Here is a 24725-nt window from a genome sequence, read left to right as displayed (position 1 = left end):
GCAATATATAAAATTCTTCAATTTCAATTACCGCTACTAATTATCGCAAGTGAAAACAAATTAAAACTCTAATCAATAAAATCGATAATAAATTTTTTTTTAGTTCAAATTTCGCGCGCATTTTTAATTTAAATAATAAACAACAAAATTACTTAAAAATTCATTTTTTTTAATTTCAGTACGCATACCTATATATGTACAAAAAATTTTAACGTGCTTACACACACATATATACTTATGTACGTACATCATACATTTTATACATTACATTATGTATGTATAATTTAATATGCATAAGTTACTCACAAAGTTATATTTAAGGTTATGTCTCACTATTTTTATTATATTTTTTTATCAAGTTGAAGTTTCAGTTGGCTCGTGAAAAGTTTATGTACGAAACTCTACAACAATGTAAATTTATTGTTAAGTTGTAGTATAAGTTATTTAAAATGAGTAAAATTTATGAAAATTGTTGATAATATCAATAATAACTAATTAATAAGTATTATATTTGTATTAAAAATATATATTAGTTCTAAAAAAAAGATAAAATATGTCACAATTACGTGATTTTTATCAAGATGGCGATAATAATATTATTTATGATAATATCTATTGTGATGCTATTGATGTTTCAACCTTAGACTTTAATTGTCAAGAAACTTGGTAAGTTTTTTACTCAATTATTTTAATAAATTTTTTTATTACGAATTTTATTAATGCACTTTTTTTCGAAGTTCCAGGTTTAACCTCGAAGTAACGGTTTTTTTATTGTTATTATTTTTAGAATTACAGTGGTGCTGTTCAATTATTTCAAGCATTTTTGTATCATTATTATTGTTATTCAGTGATAAAAAATTTTAAGTATCAATTTTTATTTCAGGTAGATTGAAAAATATTTTTTTATTGAAATCAGCAGGCGTTTAAATTTTTTTCATTGATTAAACTATAACTAAAAAAATATCTTTAAAAAATTGTACTCAGAGTTTTTTTAATCTTTAAGATAAGGAATGTTTATTTTAATTTTTTTGTCATAATTTTTTAAGAAAAATTCTATTGTCAAATGTCTGCTGATTTCATTTTTATTTTTTTATGAGTTGAAAAAAATTTATAAAGATATTAATGGATATTTGTTTTAAAAAAATTACATCTTAAAATTTTTATCATCGTAATTTTTTTGCTAAAAAGTCCTATAAATTATCAGATTTCTGTTTTAACAAATTAAGTACAAACATAATAGAAAAAATAATTTGAAAATTAAAATAAACATATTGCACAATTTCAAAAAATGCAAATTCTGATTGATACTGGAGTTAGCTGACAACTGTCAATTTTTTAAATTTTATAATAAATCAAGTACAAAAAAAATGCTTCTAAAAATTTTCACTACTAATTTTTTTTTCACGTGGGGAATTTTTTTATTAAAATTTTTTTCATATTAATTTCATTGCTATAAAATTAGCTAAGAAAAAATAGAAAAATAGCAATCTTATATTGTGTTGGATATTTAATAAATAAATAAATAGCAAGCAAGTTTTAGAGAGTTGAACTGATAAAATTAATTAATAGTCTAAACGCGATTATCATGAAAAAAATATTTTTAAATTATTATATTTGTTTTATGATAAGTTATTCATTACTAAAAAGTCCAATAATAGAATTTAAAATTTTTAAATACAGTAGTAGACGTCTGACAATTTTTTTTATCAACTTGTTGAAATTTTAAAATACTATCAGTGCAAATTTTTTAGCTACTTGATTTTAGCATCAAAAATTTTTCATATTTTATAATGAAGAATCGTTAACTATAATTTTAACTTTGTCATATGTTAAAAAGATGCTTTCAGTATTAAATACTTTCGAAATGTTTCAAAATAAAGGTTCTCTTAGGAAATTTTTGATAAAGTTCTTGTGGTATTTCTGTAACTTCGTAATTAAATTTCAAATTCTTAGAAATTTATCGATAAGATGATTTTAATTATTAACTTTTTTCAAAGTAACTCATCGATTCGATTCACTTAATTTTCTTCTTTCAAGTTTTTTAATGTTTGATTTATTTTCTTCTATATTTACAATTTTTTTTTTTTTATTATTTTTTATTATACATTTAAGATTATTCAAAATTTGTATTTTTTTTTTTTTTAATTATTCAGTTCGTTTACTTGTCAAAGTATTAATATCTACCCAAATCTGAAACGATAAAATCAATAAAAAAAAATTTAATTTCGTAATAATGATTCACTGGGGTGCGTCAAAATTTAATCTTCGAAAGCAACCTTTTAAAATTGAAATTTTGAGTTTCGCTTTTAACAGGAGCTGCATTTGGGCATTTCCTGATATATTTTGGTGTGTCACAATTTATTTGATATTCACAGAATTTTTTAACAGGAGTTTCGTTTGGCCAAATTTTGAAATTTTGAAATTCCAGAAAAATTGCTTCAACAAAACTCCTGTTAAACAATTATGTGAGCATCAAATAAATCCTGACACATCAAAATATCTCAGGAAATGCCCAAACCTAACTCCTGCTGAAAGCGGAACTCAAAATTCCAATTTTAAAAGGTTGCTTTTAGAGATTAAATTTTGACGCACCCTATGATTCACTTTTTTAATTTTATTTGAATTTGATAGTTTATTTTTATTCCTAAAAACAATTTACTGATTAATTAAAAATTTTTATCACAACGTGGTCGAACCTCGGTCTTGTCGTCAACAACTCTGCACATATCCCTTTTCTAATTTTCGGAGTTTTTAAATTGAGATTGTTGTTCCTATTATTCAAATTTGATTATTTATTCCACACAAATTTCAACTATCACACTCCAAAATAATTTATTTATAAATTATAAAAAAAATTACTAATTAAAATTTACAAAAACTTAAAATCAATACTTATTCATTTATTATTTTAGTTTCCTGGACATATCAGAAGCAAAAGGCATATCAAACCTAATTTCGTGGTTGAAGGACCAAGACACGAAAAGACTAATCGACACACGGACATGGACCCGTGCAAAGAAGCGATATTCGCGACTGAGCATCGACTCGATTCCCGAAGTAGCAGCGTCTCTAGAAAACAGTCCAATAAAACCCCGAACCAGTCATTTAATAACATCGACACCTCACGTTCCGCAACTTGCAAGCTCAAGGTTGAACTTCGACTTCACCGAGCGTATCAACGTAGTGCCTTCGGTCCTAAGATCAAGCTCATCGGCCTACAGTGGGTCAAACTTCGGACAAACAAGTCTCGAAACCCTGCTCAATATGTCTCAACAAAATGGCGTCGACTCGTTCATCAATATGGACGCACCAGAGTTAAATGAGTCATTATTAATAAACAACAAGCAACCACCGAGTCTCACTGATTCTTTGTTAATGATAGAAGATTCTGAGTTAGTTGGATCCACGCATTCGTCTCTGTCTTGTTTTGGAGCAGGAGTAGGAATAAGAAGCGTCGGAACGGGGGTAAAAAGCCGAGGAGTAGGGGTCGAAAGCGACGAAGTGGGAGAAGACAGTTCCGCAGTTGTAGTCGGGACGTCAGCCGAAGCGCGACGACTAGAATCACTAGAAAACGGCCCTAAAATGGATGATTCGCAGATTTTGACAACTTCCATGATGCAGACAAGTTTATTCAGCGATACTATGGATACTAACAATCCATTTGCACGGGATTTATCAGACGGGTCGTGCATAGAAAATCCGAATTATTCTTCGCTTAATAACACAATCACAGTGAACAATTCGGCGCCCAAAAAGAAAATAGACGCGACATTTAATGCTGATGAATTATACGCAGCGCTGAATAATGAATCTTTTCTGATAAACCGCACGTTTGATAACAACGAAGCGAATCATCTGAGCTACGTAATCTGTCGAGAAGATTCTGCTGATTTGAGTGTTGAGAATAAAACGTATTCTAGTAAAAAATTGAACTTGCAATTGAACAAGTGCTCAAAAATAATAAATTGTAGTGAAGAAATTTTGGGAGTTGAGGTTGAGGAAGAAAATTTAATGATAGATCAGAATTTAGAAAACAAAGAGTGTGATATAAAGGTTAATACGACAATTGAACTGTCGGATGATTTGAACTCAACGTTCACTGTCGATGACGAATCGTTGCCTTCGGATGGATTTAAAGAGCCGCTAACTGTTGACAATCAGAAGTGCCTTAATTCAACCTTTGTCGCTGAGAATAACAAAGTGTTGAATGAAACTTACAATAATGAGAATGAAGAGGATGCTAATGTGATGAAGAATCGTTATCAGACGTACCGGAAGCCAGTACCGAGCAAGATGTTACTGAGAAAGACGTTTGGGTTCCATATGCAGGACACAAGGTCCCTGGAAAACTTAGCAGACAGGTTTGGAAACAAAAAATCGGGTGGAGCCAAAGCTGCTGGTGTAGGAAAGAAAAGTTTTTCTCGACTGCCGCAGAGCTTGCAGAAATCTAACCCCAATTTGAACAGTGGGCTGAAATTGGTGCCGAGTGATAGCAAGCCAAGGTCCGGATTGTATGGTTTTAGGAATCCCAGGACTGGAAATGCAGAGGGTGATGGGCTTGATAAGAAAAGCAAATATAAGTTTGCTCAAGGATCCACGGAAAGTATTGAGAGCACGCAGAGCATCGCCTCGGCTCCGGATCTTGATGACTGCTTGTCTGCTGACTCCGATGTGAGTATTTTAGAGTCTGGAGTTTTTTATCGAGGAAATGGTGTAATTTGAGGGTTTATTTCAGGACAAAGACTTTAAGGACAGGAAAATCATGGAGAACACTTGGATTGCAGACCCCACGGATTTGCCCTCGCCGATTTTGAAAGACGGAGAGGTACCCTCGGGGAGTCGGGGGAGCTTGAATGAAGGTAATGATAGTCATATTAAAACATCTTCACCGATTATTAGTCCGAGTTCATCACAATCTAACGATTCTACATGTAAATATTTTCATTGACTTATCATTTATTTCATTGTGCTCTTGGTTTGATTTTTGAGAGTGATTTGTCATTTTCTGTTCTAGATGGAAATGTAAAGCCGGCTGTTAAACCTTGTCTTCCACCAAAGCAAACAGTAATTATGATCGTTTTATTTCTTAAAATAAGTTAATTATTTTATAATATCGCGTGCCAAAAGGTAAAATGGCACATAATTTTTTTTCGATCGCAAATCAAACACTCCCCGCATACTCTATAGAAAAATCAAACATTCCCCAAAGCTCAAAAGGCGTATATCTTTAATAGGGTGCGTCAAAATTTAATCTCTAAAAGTAACCTTTTAAAATTGGAATTTTGAGTTTCGCTTTCAGCAGGAGTTAGGTTTGGGCATTTCCTGAGATATTTTGATGTGTCAGGATTTATTTGATGCTCACATAATTGTTTAACAAGAGTTTTCTTGAAGCATTTTTTCTGGAATTTAAAAATTTCAAAATTTGGCCAAACGAAACTCCTGTTGAAAAATTCTGTGAGTATCAAATAAATCGTGACACACCAAAATATATCAGGAAATGCCCAAATGCAGCTCCTGTTAAAAGCGAAACTCAAAATTCCAATTTTAAAAGGTTGCTTTTGAAAATTAAATTTTGACGCACCCTAATCTTTAATTATGCGCCCTTTTAATTTTAAGAATTTGAAAATTTTATGACCTAAAGCTAGAAGGGCTTGCAAATTTTTTTTTTCTGAGCAGTTCTCTAAAATTCTTATATAAAGCCTAAAAATTAAACAAAAACGGTGCAATAAAAGGGGCGTATTCTAATTATACGCTATTTTAAAATAAATACTAAAAAATTTACAAAATATATCAAAAATCAAAAAATTAACATTTTTTAATTTTTAAAAAAATTATTTCGATTTATGGCGTACCTATAATCCAAGACAATAATTGAAGAAAAAATCAGTAAATTTCGTTTTATTATTATTATTTAACTTTTAATTAATTTTAAGAAAAAAAATGTGTTGTAGGTCAAAAAAATTTTAGTTGTGTGATTTTTATATTTAAAAACTGAGTAACTGCGAAATTAAACAATTGTTTTCGTTTTGCTCGTTTTTATAATCATTAAGCTTAGTATACTAGACTGTTCTTTGAATCTAACTTTTCTAAAAACTAAAACGACGCATGTCTTGCGATAAGCCCTTACCGTATAAGATTTAAAATGCTCGAATTTTTATTTTTAGAGATTTTCGTGTTTTGAAAGATTTTAAACCAAATGGCAATAAAAATTTTTTTGTATGCCCTTTTAGCGTAGATCTTTACTAATCTGCAGCAATGCGCCCTTTTATCTTTTCCCATGCGAATATGTTAAAATTTAACTTGTAAAAACTTGAAATTGTTACAAATGTTCAATTTCAAAAAATTAAAATTTTTGTGTCTAGATCCGCAAACTTTTTTTTAGTTCTCGGCAAAATTTATTTATTTATTACTGGGATATACAAAAATATATACATTCATACTAACATACAATACATAAGTATACATCTGTACAGGTGTCTTCACTTGTACATAGACCTGAAAATTACTCTCATAACATTAAATTTTTGTTGAATAAATATCATTTAAGTTAAATAAATATTAAATTAAAAAAATAAAATTATACAAATTGTGATGCAACAAATTAATACATACATAAAATTTACTCTTCCATAATATTTAATATTTGTTGAGTATCATTCGAGTTGAATAAATATTAAATATAAAACAAAAAAAAAATATTACAAATTTTGATGCAAGAAATTAATATAAACATCAAATAGGAGATAGAATAGATAAGAGTACTATGGTTCAATAGAAAAAATAACATATTTTATATGAAGATGAATCCAGTATTAACTATCTAGGATTTTGATTTTTGCTTTATAGACGTTTTATTGATTGACAATCTTAAGCTTATTAGGTAACAAATGATAATATTTCAATACAGTTATATATGATTTTTTTGAAGACATTTTTTTTCACTTTTAGTGTAGGAATGTATTTGGATTTATTTATACTTTTTCAACTATTAAAGACAAGCTTACAGTCATTATAATGAAAACATAATAATGTTCAATAATATTTAAATTTTCAAATATAAAAATAAAATATCAATTTTAATGCTTCAAAAAATCTTGTAATTATAATAATTTGTTGACTAATTTTTCTATTGGGAATGATCAAACAGATAACAAATTTACATCATGATGCAAATGTATTGTATTATCTATATAATTAATTATATATTGTATATATTGTATTATATATAATTATCTATATAATTAAGAGAATAAGGAAAATTTTTTAACGGGTATATCTTTATCGTCAATTGGGTTTGATTTTTTTTCAGTGATAGTCATTTATGATTTAAATAATTGAGAGAGTAAGGAAAATTTTGTGACGAGTAAGGTAAAAGCCCCAATATATGATCATGTACCAGTATATGATCACTCCATGTATTTGTATACCTATATTTGTGAATATAGATGTACAAATACATGGAGTGATCATATACTGGTACATGATCATATATTGGGGCTTTTACCTTATATCATTATTTTAAAAGAAATTTTTATAAATTTGGTATTATCAAAAAGATCTTGATAAGAATTTGTGCCGTTTCACGGTTATACATATTTTTCAGTGATGATAAATTTTTTTTGTTAAAGTAGTTATCATAGTATAATATTATCAAAAAATTAGAGATTATACGCGCCGCAAAAGCATATGAGCTTGTAGTTAAGAAATCTATAACTTTTATGCAAGACTGTACAATTGTTTCTGTCCGACTCCGTAGAGACATACTCTTCATAAATTGTTGAACTTTAATCCGTTATTTATAAATAATTAGACGGTCAAAAATTTTTTTTTATTTTTTTTAAACTCACAACAAATACATTAAAAGACTTTCAGTTTTTTTTAAAGTTTCTGACAGTTACTTTTTTTTATAACTAAGAAACTGATACAAAACTGCAGAGAGCGTATGCAATCAATGTTAAATATCCAATTTTTAATTGATTGAATTCATCTCGGGTTATAGGTAGTCAATCGACTTAAAATTTTAAGGGTAATTGTATCATCATGTTTACCTTAAGTTTTTTGAGCAGTTTTGAATAATTTGTTGGTTCTATAAATTTGTTCCGTTACATTTGTCCATTAAATTATTTGTAATTGATCCTGTCATAGCACTCTTATTTTTCAAACTTATTTAAAAAGTACCCAAACTACATACAATGTGATTATAAGTATAAAAAAATCATTAAGCCAAAGTTTTTTTATTCATAATTCATAAATCTCAGCAATCGCATAGTGTCTGCAGGTTGCTAGTTTATTACTAACTAATTATAGTCTGTTAATAATATTTAAGATTAAATAATTATATAAATATTGCAGAGTATCGAGAAATCAATAAAAAATAACGAGAAACCAGAAATGAAATCCGGAATACGTCCACCATCAGCCAGAGCATTGAGCGGCATACCGCGACCAGCATCTCGGATTCCAGCTCCCGGTTTCACACGGTCCAATTTTGCAAAAAAAAATTTAACATGATATAGTTATATCAACAGTTATAATTATTATTATTATCGCTCTTTTTTTATAAAGATATTTATTACTAGAGTTTAAAAAATAATTAATTAAATTAATAAATTCATTTATTAATTTAAATAATGTACTAATTAACTTAACAACTTCTTGTTCACTATTGACTGATACATTTATATTATCGTAAAAAAATTAGGTGATAATTCGTTTTTTTTTTTGTAATTGAAAGTATAAATTTGAATGATAAAGCCAAATTCAATAACTGCCACAGGGAATTGAATTTCATACTGTACAAAATAATTGAAACTTACGATAAAAAATTATTCTTGATTTAAATGTTAAAATTTCAATTATTTGTAATTTTTTTATTAAATTTTTATCATAATTAAATTTTTTTTCTGGATAAAAAAAATTTAATTACATATTACAATTAAATAATATATTTTATTATAATTATTTAAATATATATATTTTTCATAATTAACTTTTATATGTTATAAATTATTAATCACAAATTAATTGATAAATAAAATAGTAACATATCAATTGGACGAAATATACAATTGTTACAGTATATAATTGTTGAAATAGTAAATATTGATAAAAATAATTATGAGATTCCCTGTTGTAGATTTATGTGTAAATAAATAAGATGATAATTTATACGAGTTAGATAGCATCACTTTTATTAACAATAGTATTAAGTTATTGAATTAATAATAATTGATAATAAATTTATCAATGTAATGAGTAATCAATTTTTGTAATTATTGATTACAATTATTGTTATTATTAATTATTATTAAATTTAAAATGAACTATTATAAAAAGCTTGTGTGCTTATTCAGTGCCTATTTAACGCGATAATTTTTGTAATGAAATTTTTTATACATATATTTATAGAAATAAAAGAATATTATATATTAATTTTTTATTATTATAAATATTACTCTACATTGTTTATAAATGTGCTCTACAATGAAGAAACAGCAGAAGAAACCTAAACAAACGTGTTTTTCTTTGTGAACTTTTTCTGAAAAGACATTTCATTTAAAGATACATAAAAAAAAAAAAAAAAAACATGTAATGAATTTTTTATATTTTAAAACCTCGTCCGTTTTTAAAAATATTATATTGTACTGGTCCTGTAGACAATTTCCTAGGAGTCCTCCATAAAAAGGTGTCTGACGGTGAGCAAGATATCTCTGGTTCTGATTATATAAAATGAAAAATTCTAAAAAATTTATTCAGTAGATAGATAAATGCAGGTATTAATCGAAAGACTAGTTAAAATTTTGATTTTTTACAAAATGGCAGCTTCCTAAAAAAAAAGTTGCGATCTTCGAAAAAATTTTCAACTTCAATTGGTTTTAAAAACCGAAATAACTATCAAAAATTTTATTCGATTAATATCGAAATTTCGAAAAACGGAGTAAAATAACTTCCCGATGTTTTTTAATTTTCAATTTTCTTAGCGGGAAGTTAAAAATTAAATTTTTTTTTAAAGTTACAAGCCAGAATTATCTCGTAAATATAATTATCAAATTGTATAAATATTGTAGTATAAAATCAAGTCGAATCATAAAAAATTATCCTGTCATCGATACTTTTATTCTTTCAAACTCATTTCATAAAGTTATATTTTTTGTCAAGTCTAATAAAAAATTGTCATTTATGAATGAAATTCTGAAAATTGCCGTCTCTGCCGCTAATCCAGTCAAAACATTACTTACTGTTCCTTCAATTATTAAAAAATCAAGAAAAAAAAGGTATAGAGTCATAAAGATGTAGATATACAGTCTTCTGGTTTTTGTTTTATTTTATTAATTGTACTTAAACGACATTGAATTACCTAGTCATTTGCGTTCGGTGACCTACAATTCTTTTAAAGAATGAAAAAAAAAATTTAACTCGATTAATGCATTTTTTCGCAAGTTACAATGTTTTCAGAGTTTCATACATGACGGACAGGAAAATTTTTTGACCTATTTTGATGTTTTTTTTTTTCGTTTCTACTAAATCAATCTTTGAAAAGTGTCAAATAAATCTCCATTAAATTATCTTGACAATAGTATGCAAAATATATTGATTCCGTGAACTAACAAGGCTATAATAATAAAAACAGTTGCCGGAATGAGGCGAAAAAAATTTTTCGATCGTAAAGCACTCTCTGATGCTTCGCATCATAAATCGTGCAAAAATGATTAAACTCATAATTATTTTATTTATTTATTTATTAAAACTAATTACAAATGTTAGACTAGACACACTCACTAATTAACAACAAATTATCAATAATACTAAATGAGAATACTTATCTGTCTATAATAAACAAAAAATACAATACTTAATTTTAAATTACACACAAGTGCATTTACAAAGTACATAATTATAGTTAGTCATTAATTAACGTAAAAAAACAAAAATTTAACAATGTAAAAAAAATATTTTTATCAAGATTTTTATATTTTTTTTTGTTTTTTATAGCGCTATCCTAAAAGTCATTGCTTTTGATTTTATTGAATACAAATAAATATTTGTTCTAAATTCAGTTTCCTTTTTATTAATAATTATATAATACTGTACTTTAGTGTACTGCAATTTTACTTGTTTTAAATCATGAACACATTGTATTGTTTAGTTTATTTTGAAGAGCAAGTGAATTTATAAAAATAAAGCGATATTAAAAAAAAATTTTAATTATATCTACAATGTTAATAAATAATGAATAATTAAATTTTTCTAATTATTTATCTCTTATTTAGACAAAAAAAAATTTATAAAATTTCTTTGTGTCAAAAAATATCCACGTTAGAGCAGCAAGAGGCTTCAACTCGTATGCAAAGAGAACTAGGATTTTCATTGATATGAAACTAATTATGAAATGTGCAATGAAAAATTACGTCAAGTTTAAACAACTATATGTATTTTTTAATATACAATTACAAATTTTTAGAATAAATAGTGTAAATAAAATGATACTGTGACTTACTTAATTTATAATTTAAATCTAAATAAACAATTTTCAGTGTATAATGCCGTGAAAAAGACGTAGAAAATCATGAGGCACTATTTGAGATCAATATACAATAAGTGAGTAAATTAAATGTGCTAATATTTAACATTAAATAAAATAATAAAAAATGTACACATTAAAATTTAAAAGAAGAAATATTTAAGTACAAAAGAACTAAAGTTTCTAATGATTTTTTTTTTTTTTTTTTTTATTTTAATTATTTTAGTGTTAGATCCTCAGTTTTAATCAACAGTAGTGAACACAGATGTTAGTCTTGCGTTTCTAAAGAAAAGTTTTAATTGATAAAAATAAAAAAATTAATTTTTTTAATTCTAGATTTTGATTGTCTGGAATTAATTTAGTTTAAGAACAATTTTATTTTTTAGTCATGCAGTTAAAAAATTTACAATTTTACAATAATTTTTTTTATTAAAAAAAAAAATAACCAACTTGTCTCACCTGAAAACTAAAATTTCTTCACTTAGACTTTATTTTGAAATTTAACTTTTAATATTCTTTTCATTATTTAATTTTTTTTTTATAAAAAAGTTTCATTCATTTCTTATATTGAAACAATTTATTTGTTACTATTAAATCTATTATTATTAATATTCAATATTCAATCTTTACTTGACTATATTACTCATTTCACTGGAATGCTTTTTTTTTCTTTTTTTTATAACTATATATTTTAATATCTATCTTTGTTAACATAATTAAATATGATTTTATTTATTGATATTTATGATTTGTAGATTTTTTTTTTTATTAATAAGTTAATAAGTATATAATTTATCAATTTATCAAAACTCATTCACATGCAAGTTTACCATCAAAACTACTCAGTGCGATAGCAAAAGCCTGCAATGCACATAATGGAAAACGATAATCCATTGTAAATACATCTTCAGCGACACGTCCAAACTGCATTACAACGTAATCCGCTGAAAAATTTTTTAGCTTAGTAATTAATTTATAGAAACATTAATACATAATTGATCAAATATGCAACTGTTTATATTTTTACAATAAAATTTTTAAGAAATTAAAGGGTCATTCGGGCTTGTAGCTTTCAAAAAAAAAATTATTTTTTTTTTATATTTTTTGAAAGTACATATATCTAAATGTATTGTGTTAAAATTACCAAGTGATCGGACCACTATAACTATATTATTTTACGATATTAATATGGATGTTCGAGTGGAAAAAAATCAAATTTTTGAAAAGTCTTAAGGGATTTTTTATTATGCTGGCATCGCTAATTGATTTTAGGTAAGAATTTTTTTTTAATTAAAAAAATTTTAAACGCGTTTATCTCAGAACTATGTATTTCTGCTTGACGTACATGATATCTCCGCAACCACTAACCAGATATTAATGAAATTAAAACCACATACTCTTCACAGTAGTAGCTATTGCATCAACTACAACAAAATCAAAATTTTGATTTTTACTATTTTTTAGAAATAAAAACTGTAAAAAAACCTCATTTTTCAGTTTTTTTTTTTCTTTTTAATGTCCGTTATTGTGTTAATTATCAATAAATATTAATCACCATATCTGATGCAATAAGTGCTTATCTATTGAATGTAAATAACTTTGGTTTTTGTGTTTTCGATGAGCTGTTATGAAGTTATTATGTACGTCAGCGACATGTCAACTTTTGGAAGAGCTCCGTTTACCTGTTGTTTATTCATATAAAAAAATTTTAAAAAATAAATCAATTTAGATATTTTTTGTATTATTCAGGAGTGCAATTGTTGAGCTAAACAAATTTTATATTGATATCTACAATAATTTATGTGTAAAAAAATCATGAATATTAACTTTTTACCAAGCTCTGGAACCAGAAAGACCCCTTACTAAATTTTTTGTAAATTATTTCTGAAAATTTGATATACATTTTCTATAAAAAGAAATTAAATATAAAAACTTATTTTGGAGACAATTAATAATTCGGTATTAATAAAGAAACAAATCAATCGGAGTGAAATCAATAACTTCCCGATTTTTTAAAAATCATTGACTTTCATGGAGGGAAATTAAAAAACTCTTTTAAAAATTGCATTTGTGAAAGTTAATGCATTTGTTGATAAACATAACTTTTATTACATTAATACAATTTTATAGTATTTTATTATTTTAGATAAATTAGTATGATTATTTCATTTTTGGCTACAGGGTCTAGATATCAATAATTGAATGTGCAATTTTAAAATTATACATTAATTTAATGATACGAATTTTTTTTTTATTATTTATATAGTATTTTTAAATTTTAATACGAGTCATATCGGTTTTTCAGAACAATATATTTTTTAAGTTTAAAATACTTGATTTTTAATTAAAAAAATTTTCATTCCCAAATGCAAATTTACTATTTAATGCATAAAGAGATCAATTATGATTCTTAAAAACTTTTTCAAACAAAGTTTGAAAATCAGACGTATTCATAAAAATAAACGCGGGTGCTAAATTCAACGAAAATCGACTCTCAAAATGAAAAAAGTATAAAATTATACCAAAAAATTAGAGAAACATTTAATTCACTGATACTGTTTCAACTTTAATAACTCAAAGTCCACAAAATACCATGTCAGTTGTGATTGAATTCAACAGACTAAGAAGACGGAGACTGTGCTGGATAAAAATCTTCGAAAAATAGCCTCCAAGTTTGAGACCAAACTTGCAGTACTTGACTTTAAATGTTTATTGTTTGCTGTGAGATGTTTGATATCCGCTTGCATCTCACTGATTACAATCAGAGGCGGTAAATAATTATCAGCCGCGTTTGAAATAATAAGATTCAATCATGAGGTAAATAACTTTGCGGTCATTTTAGAAATTTTTTATCTAATAAACAGTCTTGTCTAAGCCCCTTCTATTATTTTAAAAATTTTTTATCTTATAGTTGCTCATTTGATTATTTAAAATTAAAAGAAAAAAACTTACTGTCAGTATCGTGTACAACTTGAAAATTTTTAACAGATGCCTGTGTAACTCTTCCGTGGAAATTAAGAACATATGATTGCGTGTCATCATTCCATACTGGAGTTTTATTATGTAACTCAATTAAATTATCCATATTTTTCATTTTCCAACTTTCTGAAATATCAAATTAATTTATAGAATCTTAATTAAAATTTTAGTCTTTAAAAAAAAATATTTAATTTACCTAAAAGTGTTTCAGAATCATCACGAGGACAAATAGATATTCGTTTTTGATCAGGTGTCATTCCGGGAATGATGACAGTCATTTTTCTAGGACCTTTGAAACCTAGTACATTGGTATCATAGACAACAGCCGCCAATTCTTGCCGCGGATTAGCTCTTTCATTGTGCTTTTTATCATCCTTCATTAGTGAGTATCCATTGTCGTAGACTGTGAATTGTGTGCCAATCAAATTCGACCGCAGCTTACCAACGAATGACTCTGCGTCACGGGATAAATCCGTTGGGTCCGTAGATATTAAGTAATTACTCGTTTTACTTTTTTTACGTTTTCTCGCAGCCAATAAAAATACCTGAGAATAAAAGGACAATTACCAAAAAAATTTTAACATAATTTTATATTTTAAAGTAAAAGCAACCAATTATTGACAGGGGTCCAATTATTGCTACCTTATTTTTATTCAAGATTGACTTTAGTATCTATGATGTTAATAACTATCGTAGAATTTTTTATCTGATCTTTATAATTTAAGAATTCAAAAAAATTAATAGTTGTTCATTAATAATTAATAACTGCATAAAATTTTTAACAGGCCGTCTCACTAGCTGAAGTAACTAACAGTTAATATAGAAATTAGCTGGCTTTTCCAAATTAGCGTCGATAATTTTTTAGCGTGAGTAATTTTTTCAGGGTCGAAAACAATGTATTTTTTTTTTTGAGAAATTTTTAAATTTAGAAATTTCTAAATTGATAGATTTCTCAACTGAGAGATGTCTAAATTGAGATATATCTCAAATTTCTTGTCTACAATGAGAGATGTTTATTTGCTATTGTTTCCTACATTCGTACATGTCCATATTTTGACGTGTCGAATAATTTTGATGTCGTTTATTACTATTGTCTGAAGTTAGGTTTTTAAATATTTTTAAATTTCCTTATTTATTTATGTTTGTAATTAAATTTTCATAAAAATAAAGATTTTTTTATGAATCTTTTTTTAATTTTAATCTTTTTGTACTACAAATTTGAATTTTTATAGTTTTTAATATATTTAAATAATTTTTTTAATAGTATAATTGATACTTTAAACTGTTATTTTTGAGAACTAAAGTTTTCAAGAAACTTTGATTGTCACTTTTTACTTTTTTAAAAGAATTAAATTTATTTGAATTTCTTTACTTTTATATTTTCAAATAATTTAAGATATTTCTTTTATGTTAATTGAATATAAAGATTTTTTTTCTCAACTATCTTTATATACAGTTTTCGTTCCCATAAAATTTCTGTAATACTATTTATCTAGTTTCATAATTATTTATTTTATTTGAATTTTTTAGTTAGTGTATCTACGCCTGTATCTACGTATATATGTATGTAATGGAATCTTTGAACTCGATTTTCGGCTACTTTAAAACTTCGGATTGAATTAAAACTTTGCACACTTATCAAGTATTGATAACAATACAATAATTTAATAAGTTTGACCTATTGTCCTGATCAGGGTCGTCAGGATTAGCGATTTTAAGTTTAACGGGGAAAGAGTCTGGGAAACGGCTATCTTATTCAAATAAAGCAGCAGGCGCGCAAATTATTCACTTCCCTTACAGAGAGGTCGTTACAATTTTAATTATAGTTTGAAAAATTAAAAAAAAAAAAAACGCTTTAATGGAAAATCGAACTAAAAAGTAAAAAATAAATAATAGTTTAAAAAGCTAAAAAATACGCTTTAATATAAAACCTAACTAAAAAGGAGAAAATAATTTTCTAAAAGTTTGAAATAAAAATAGTATGATTAACAAAAAAATTTATTTTATTGTAAAAAAGTGTAGGGTGCTTATTAAGATATTTTAACAGTGACTCTACTTTTACTAATATTTGTTCATAAAATATTCATAGTAATTGATATCAAGCACCCTATGCTTTTTTACACTAAAATGAATTTTTTGTGTTAATCATTCTATTTTTATTTTAAATTTATTGAAAATTATTTTCTACTTTTTAGTTAAGTATTCTATTACAGCGTATTTTTTTAGTTTTTTCAAACTATTATTTATTAATGCTTATACTTGACTTGTATTTAGTTTAGCAATTTACTGACTTTTAATTATGTAATCGAGCGAGGTCGCCGAAGGCGACCGAAGCTCGATTATAATTATATTGATAATTTCGTTCGAAGAGATCACTAGGTAGTACCGCCTTTGTACGCATATTCACATCACAAAGTTCAACTGTAAAAACAAATATAAAGCGTTTCCCAGGTAACCGTCTTATTTATCCTCATACAGTTCAGCTAAAGCTTAATTTAAAGAGATCACTGGGAGGGTGAAAGATGGGTGGGAGTGATCTCTTCGAACGAAATTATCAATATAATTATAATCGAGCTTCGGTCGCCTTCGGCGACCTCGCTCGATTACATAATTATATTTCAAATTTCGTTCTCGAGATCACTAGGTAGATGTTCAGAGCTGTAACATGTAAATTAAATATTAAGTAAAGAACAATAAAGTTCAATTAAAAAAAAAAAAAAAAAAAAAAATTATTAGGAATAATGAACAATTAAATTAATTATTACAAATTGAATCGTGAACAATTTTTTTTTTTTTTTTTTTTTAAACAATTAGATAATATAAATAGTTAGGTAATAGGTAATATTAAGATAATATTGAGGATGCAAACGTGGTTTTATTGTTAATTATAGGTCTGTTATAAAACTTCTCAAAGACTTTGGATTTATTAGACCATCCTGCAAGACTTTTTATGATACTTATATCAACTCCTTTGCTTAAGGCAGTTGAAGTAGACGCATGTCTAAGACTGTGAGAAGTATAGTTCTCACCAACTTCACACTCAGTTAAAAAAGATCTTATCCATCTACTGATTGTATCTTTTGATGCTTTTTTATAAGGTTTTTTAATTGTTAGAAAAACATTGTCCGTAACAATCATTGTTGTTTATTATAGTAGATGTAACAGTTAGGTAATGCTCTAATGTCGAAGCTACGCATAGGTTAATATTATTAAATTTTGGAATAATTAAAAGTGGCTGAAATGCACCCTGTCGAGAGGATTTAATCCTATCAGGGATTTCAATTTCATAGCCATCATTTTTTTTATGAATATTAGATCTCTTAATTAAAGAAATCGTTTGGACCCGATGTGCAGAAACTATTGCAAGTAAAACAACTAATTTTTTTGTTAATTGATGTAAATTAAGATTATTAAGTGGGCTTAAATTTTCTAATTTTTCAAGAACAGGATCTAAACTATAAATTCTATCATACTTGGGTCTAGCAGGTTGGATATAATAAGCACCTTTCAGTAGTCTTGATATTAAAGGGTTTTTTCCTAAATCTTTATCACATATTAATGATAAAGCAGAGCGGATAGTATTTAAAGAACTATACTTTACTCCATTATTAAATTTTGAAGTTAAATATTCTACAACTTTTTCTTCATTCGGGTTAAAAATGTCAATATTTTCAGATGTACAGTAAGATGTCCAATCTCTTATTGGTTTGGAATATTGTTTAAGTGTTGTAGCAGAAATGGATTTAACCAAAATGTTAACAGAGTCATTGTTTAAGCCTTTTCTTAGAAATACCTGCTGGATAATCGAGCTACCATCAGGGATAGTTTCGAGGCTAAAGGATGTTGGATTGTTCTACAAGGAGAAAGGAGAAGATTAGCATCTGGTTGGAAAATAATTGGTTTTGATTCTAGTAATGATAGCCATAAAGGGTACCATGGCTGACCACTCCAATTTGGAACTACTAAAATCCCACAAGCCTGATCTGTTTGGATTTTTTTTAAAGTTTTTAAGATTAGAAAGAAGGGAGGAAATGCAAAGAAATTTAAGTTACTCCAATTAATAGTAAACGCATCAATACATACTGCTAATGGGTCACGATGCCAAGAACAGTATTTTTTACATTTTTTGTTAATATTTGAAGCGAAAAGATCTATATTTGGTCTACCGAGTTGTCGAGTAATTTTTTCAAATGCATAGGAAGATAATTCCCACTCGGTATCTATATTTTCAATTCGAGAAGCTCTATCTGCATCAATATTATCCTTAGAAGGAATGTAAGAAGCAAATATCCAGATATTTTTTAATTCACACCAAGACCAAATATCAAAAGCTAAATCGTTTAAATATTTATACTTAGTTCCTCTCATTTTATTAATGTAAGCAATGGTGGTAGAGTTATCAATCCTCAAAAGAATCTCACAATCATGTTGATCAGAGGCAAATGTTTTTAGACTATTAAATGATGCTAAAAGTTCCAAATAATTAATATGGTAGGATTTTTCTCTCGAGTTCCAGTGTCCATAAGCTATTTGTCCATGACAAGAAGCTCCCCAACCTGTTGAGGATGCATCCGAATAAATAGTCATTTTAAAATTGGAATTTCTAATAGGACATTTTGATATAAATATATTATTAGACCACCAATCGAATTCTTTAATTAAATGAGAAGAAATAGGCATATTTTGATCATAATCATTGTTAGTTATTAAGAGCTAAGTAACGTTGTTGTTCGAATGCTTTCGAATGGACCCAACCATAGTTAACTGCTGGACAAGCTGCCGTAATATTACCAACAAATTGAGAAAACTCTCTGATTGTACAGTAGGAGAGATTTTTAAATTTTTAAATTAAATCATAAATGTTGGATCTTTTTTCATCTGTTAGAGCAATGGTCATTTGATGTGAATCAAATAAAAAACCTAAAAATTTACATAATGTAGATGGGATGAGATTACTCTTAGACTTATTAATTATAAATCCTAATGATTCTAAAAAAATTTTTGAAATTTCTATATTTTTTTGACATGATTCAAATGAATCACCTACCAGCCACCAATCATCAAGATAAACTACTGATGAGAACTGTAAGCTTCTTAAATGACTAATAATAGGTTTACAAACTTTTGTAAAAACCCATGGGGCTGTACTCAATCCAAAAAGTAAACAAACAAATTCATAGAGATGATTATTAAAAGTGAATCTTAAATATTTCCAATATTCATTATGTACTGGAATCATAAAATAGGCATCTTGTAGGTCAAAATTAGCCATGAAACAATCTCTAGATATTAATTTTAAAATTGTTCGATAATCTTCTATTTTAAAATGAGAAGTCTCTATGAATTTATTTCATTTTTTCAGGTTAAGAATAAATCTCATTTTTCCATTTTTTTTAGGAACAAGAAAAATGCTTGATAAAAATTCGCCATCTTCCTCAGAACACTTTTGAATAGCCCCCATAGTCAAAAGATCATCCACTTCTTTCTGAATAAGAACATGATCTTCTACTGAAAAGTGACTATTAAGAGGTTTTGACGCCTGAGTGGGAGCAGAAACGAATGGAATTTTATATCCAGAAATAGTTTCAATGATAAAAGGATCAGCGCACAAAAAACATAATGAGGATAAATAAGACGGTTACCTGGGAAACGCTTTATATTTGTTTTTACAGTTGAACTTTGTGATGTGAATATGCGTACAAAGGCGGTACTACCTAGTGATCTCGAGAACGAAATTTGAAATATAATTATTATTAACGTCAATAACTGGCGCTTTTACTTTATGCACTTTAATTTTAAAATTAACTGGTCAAAAATAAAAACATAAATAAAAAATTACCTTTTTACCATAATCACGTTCGAGATGTAAAAAATACGTGGGATAAAATCCACGATCCATACCTTTACGATCTCTTGTAATCCGACATTTGTAATGCATTTTTTTATTTGCCGGCTGTAGTACAAATTGCTCAATATTACCTTCAACATTTCCTTCCAACTCCGGGCTCTGAAAAGTAGTTAATAAAATTTTTTAAAAATACAAACAAGTGATGAAGTAATAAATGAATCTAACGAAAATTTGGCGTTACATTTGAGTTATTTTCACGGTTAACGATAACAGCATCCGGATCCGAAGGAGCTACTGGAAGCGTAGACCTCAGGGAAATCGGCTCGCCACCTAATCGAGTGTCCAGCGGTGAAGATTCTTCGTCAACGCAGTCTCTAGTCTCTAAAGCTTCGTCAAACACATTGTCCGTGTGTTGCAATTCGACAGTCGGAGTTTTAATGTCACTGAGATTTTTATTGCTTTTTGTTGGTGACATTGTGTATTGCATTGATCCATCAAAAACTGAAAAAATAAAGAAATAAGTTCATTTCTTTTTTTATAATTTTATGACTCAATTTCCAAGTTTTGTCATTAATTTTGACTGATGGATAATTATATATTTTGTAAATAATTAGATAAAATTTAATCAAATTCATTGTAACGTTCTGGATTTTCCAGTACAAGATTTTAATATTTTTAAATTCCAGTTTGGCCTCGTTAGGGTGTCGATAGACCCCAGGTGGGCCTGTTGCTTAGCTCTGTTTTAAATTTTAAGAATTTTATAGGATCCAAGTAAATCAAGAATATCAATTCTGATTAATAAGATATATTGTAAGAAAACTTTAACAAAATAGATAGAGTCGGTCCATCTCCGGACATAAGTCCGGGGCCGAAGATGTTCATCGGCTGACTGCTCTGGATTCGCATCCAGAGTATAAAAGAATTATAATAATTAATGAAATTGACAACGTTGCATTTCAGGTTACCCTAGAGAAGTCATCGGAGTCCAGTTCTTACGATGTTTAGCCTATAGAGCCCGGCGACTCTCTTATCACAAGCGATTTCCGTTACTTCGCTGATGATGAATTTTATTCATCACCAACGAAACAGTTAAAATTTTTGAATTAAAAATTTAATTAAATATTACAAATTTAACGGGAACGTTACATTATATTTATCTAATTGTTATAATTATTTATAAAAATAAAAATTGAAAGATGATAAATTATATAAAAATTTTTTTTAATTGACACTTGAACTAATGAAATTTTTTGACTTAAAAAAAAAAAAATATTTACTCTTTGAATCAAGAATACTGATACTGGAGCCAAGGATTTTTTTCTTCCTGTATAAATTTCATATTTCAATATAATGCAAACAGTCAATTACAAATTTAGTCCAAAATTTTGTAATTTTTTAGTGACTTCCTAAAAACTTTGTGAATACAGTATGACATGTTAAGTAATGTTACATCATTTTTTTCTATTATTATTCTTCATATCGGAGAATAACTGTACTCTTTTCATTAATATTCAATGAAGATTACGAGCCTAATCGTGATGATAATGAAAATGCGGGTGTTATTATACATACAAATATACAAATACATACTTATATACAATAAGTATACAAACATGAACGTAAATTTTTGAGCTAATATTTAGCGACAGAAGTTGATCAAATAAAACAATAAATAGCTGAATTTTGTCTAAGCTCGAATATTTTAAATGTACATAACATTGAATTCATTGAATGACTTTTAAAAGATGAATTTATGTGTTAAAATATTAATGTACAGAATCAAATTATAATCGAGAAAATTATTACACTTATACAATTATTATTAAACTATTGTAAATTGCAGGTGGCGTTAAATAATAATAAATAAATAAAATATAAAAATCATTATTAATATAAATCAAAAGTCAGAAAATTAACAGTAATTAACAAAGAAAATAAATTATTTTTTATTTTTTCAAGTTTAATTTTGAACAATTGATGGTTTGAGTTTAAAATATCTTTTTAAAGTTATCACTTGTTATTTCAATTTTTTTTATCTCAAATTACGCCAGAATATTGCCGAAAATTATTACCTTTTGAGGTTTTAATAATTCATATTCAATCAATCGTTTTATAACTAAAATTAAATTACACCAAATAATTTAATGAAATCAACAAAATATCATTTATATCCAAGTTTTGTATAAATAAATATTTGATCTCTTGCATAAAGAATTCAACACTAGTTGAGTAATTTTAGATATCAACGGTTGACATCACTGATAAGCGTTACCAAGAAAAATCATTTGATTTTAATGAGGTTTTAAAAACAAAAAAATAAAAATTTCACATGTAAAAGATTTGAAAAACTATAAATGTAATTTTTTTTAAATATTTTTTTTAGTTGTAATTTAATTAATGAAAAAAATCAAAAATTTTCTAAGCGTCTGCTGATTTCAGTGTCATTACGATTAACACATTTTTGATTTTTGTTAGTGTATTCATTTCAGATACAATGAAAATCAGTTTATTTTTCCTTATACGACTTAACACCTTAATAATCATAATTAAAAAGAAATTAACATTCATTTTTATAGTTATTTTTAATAGAATATTTACTTATGAGGGAAAAATATTAAAATTTTATGATACTTATAATTTTGTAACGCTTAAAACTCATATTTTAAAATATAAGATTATATCTGACCATATTTAAGAATTGGAAATATATGATTATATTGTATTAATTGATTATCTGTTACTAGTCACATCTGAACATATCTATATAAAATTTTCCACATTACCTTTTAATTTCATAAATTAGATTTCAAATTTTAAAACCCAACAAAAAATATTTTCTTATAAATTTCTGTCCAGTTTTTAACTATCTAAGTTATTAATAACATAATAAAAAAATAATAAATTACCACGAATATCATTAACAGGAGCAACCCACTTCCCAGTAGGACTAATAAAAGTAGCACCAGGTATAGCCGAAGCCTGGACCATACCAGCGGCTCCAGTTTGCCTTTTCTGTCTCATTTTTTGCGCAATAATCTGCCTCTGATCAATAAAACCATTAATTAGCACCTTTCTAATAAATTTCCATTAAAAATAAATGAAATTTCTTAAGAGAAATCCAATACTCACTTGTTGCTCTAATTTTTGCTGGCGTATGTCCAAAGACGTCATTTTTTATATTCTTACCTTTATTAAACTCTCGCAATAATATATATGTATGAATAGATAAAATAGTAACTGCTATCGATACCAAATAGCAAGAGCTAATCCTTTTTTGGAGGTGTCTATATGTGTCAAGACAATGGATGAGTTAATAAATCAGTTTGTTTACGTTAAATGTTAAAACACCGTTGCCTGGGGTACCCAAGGCAACCTATTACGTACACCAATATAAAATTATTTATTTACACGATTATTATTATCATTATTATTTTATATTTTGCAGTTTATGATTGTCTATAAAATTAGATATTATCCTTTATTTATTTGCACTAGTTCACATATTTATTAAAATATAAAATTTTAATGCTGCAATGGTTATTTAGGTGAAAAATGTCGTTTTTTTCTTATGCTAGTTTTTGTTTTTTTATTCAATTTTAGGGTGAGTTTTTATCGACCTCAAATGAGTGTCAAGCTGAAAGCCGCTATTTGTTAAAATGGCGGGAAATACTTAAAAATGAATAATATTTTGAAATGTTGGGATTCCCGAAAAAAAAAAATTATAATTTTATCAAAGATTGAAAAATTAAAATATTTCTGATTATAAATTGATGAAAAGTTATTAATTTTAAAGAACTGCAATAAATTAATAAGATTTTATGAAAAAAAAAATAAAATTAAGCAAAAAGTTGCTAAGAAAAAAAAAAGTTTTCTAAAATTTATTTATTAAAAAAAAATTAGGAAAACGGTTGACCCTGAAGGCCATCCCTGCAACTTCCCGCTAATTCCATACTTAGGCGCTTAAAATTGCACCAATGGCGTTTTTGAGCTCTTCGAGCTCAAAAATACAATTTATGGGTTATTTTGAGCTCTCCAAGCTCAAAGAGATTGTTTTCCTATGCTTTTGAGCTCTTCGAGTTCAAAAGTCTGATAGGGATTTGATGACACTATTTTTTGAATTTTTAAACCGCAATAACTTTTGAATGAGTAAACCAATTTTCACGCGGGTGGCAGCATTTGACGCAGTTTTTCAAGCCTCACAAAGAATCTCAAATTTTGAATTGATCGCGCTAGGAATTTTGGAGTTATTCCGAAATAACACTTTTTTCGGTTTTCTTTCGTTCACGATATCTCTCGAACGAATCAACCGATTTTGACCGGACTGGTGGCGATCGACGTGGTTTTTTGAGGTTAAGAGCTGATTAGTTTTTGAAATTG

At 26.9% G+C, this 24725-nt stretch overlaps 2 protein-coding genes across 4 annotated transcripts; one reads left to right on the top strand and one right to left on the bottom strand.

The window, feature by feature from the left end:
* Window positions 1–428: 428 nt before the first annotated feature.
* LOC123263116 lies at window positions 429–8830 on the top strand. Of its 2 annotated transcripts, none has more exons than XM_044725651.1 (5): window positions 429–666; window positions 2913–4671; window positions 4736–4859; window positions 5015–5064; window positions 8353–8830. In XM_044725651.1, the coding sequence occupies exons 1-5, from the start codon at window positions 554–556 to the stop codon at window positions 8509–8511; spliced, it is 2205 nt and encodes a 734-aa protein (XP_044581586.1). In that variant the 5' UTR covers window positions 429–553; the 3' UTR covers window positions 8512–8830. The 2 variants fall into 2 exon arrangements, with proteins under 2 accessions (XP_044581586.1, XP_044581585.1); XM_044725650.1 differs by having other exon boundaries at window positions 4736–4931.
* A 3415-nt stretch (window positions 8831–12245) lies between these two features.
* Window positions 12246–23832, bottom strand: LOC123263146 (protein king tubby 1). 2 transcript variants are annotated; one of them, XM_044725685.1, is made up of 7 exons: window positions 23478–23832; window positions 23255–23390; window positions 20590–20849; window positions 20340–20507; window positions 14697–15045; window positions 14474–14626; window positions 12246–12465 (listed from the first exon to the last, which is right to left on the bottom strand). In XM_044725685.1, exons 1-7 carry the CDS (start codon window positions 23517–23519, stop codon window positions 12332–12334), a joined length of 1242 nt encoding a protein of 413 aa, XP_044581620.1. In that variant the 5' UTR covers window positions 23520–23832; the 3' UTR covers window positions 12246–12331. The 2 variants fall into 2 exon arrangements, with proteins under 2 accessions (XP_044581620.1, XP_044581621.1); XM_044725686.1 differs by lacking the exons at window positions 23255–23390; window positions 23478–23832 and adding an exon at window positions 21086–21120 and having other exon boundaries at window positions 12247–12465; window positions 20590–20851.
* Window positions 23833–24725: the final 893 nt, after the last annotated feature.

This window comes from Cotesia glomerata, linkage group LG4 (genome assembly GCF_020080835.1).
Source record: "Cotesia glomerata isolate CgM1 linkage group LG4, MPM_Cglom_v2.3, whole genome shotgun sequence".
Taxonomy (NCBI): Eukaryota; Metazoa; Arthropoda; class Insecta; order Hymenoptera; family Braconidae; genus Cotesia; species Cotesia glomerata.
Note: the sequence above shows the minus strand (reverse complement) of the source record. Positions and strands in the feature narration are given on the sequence as shown.

Excerpts from the sequence above, each read along its gene's own strand:
- LOC123263116 (XM_044725650.1), top strand. The coding sequence starts at position 554 with ATGTCACAATTACGTGATTTTTATCAAGATGGCGATAATAATATTATT. Across the intron at positions 667-2,912 it reads TTTAATTGTCAAGAAACTTG|TTTCCTGGACATATCAGAAG; the intron begins GTAAGTTTTTTA and ends TTATTATTTTAG. Across the intron at positions 4,672-4,735 it reads GCTTGTCTGCTGACTCCGAT|GACAAAGACTTTAAGGACAG; the intron begins GTGAGTATTTTA and ends GGTTTATTTCAG.
- LOC123263146 (XM_044725685.1), bottom strand. The coding sequence starts at position 23,519 with ATGACGTCTTTGGACATACGCCAGCAAAAATTAGAGCAACAA. Across the intron at positions 20,508-20,589 it reads ACCGTGAAAATAACTCAAAT|AGCCCGGAGTTGGAAGGAAA; the intron begins GTAACGCCAAAT and ends ACTACTTTTCAG. Across the intron at positions 12,466-14,473 it reads AGTTGTACACGATACTGACA|CGGATTACGTTGTAATGCAG; the intron begins GTAAGTTTTTTT and ends AAAATTTTTCAG.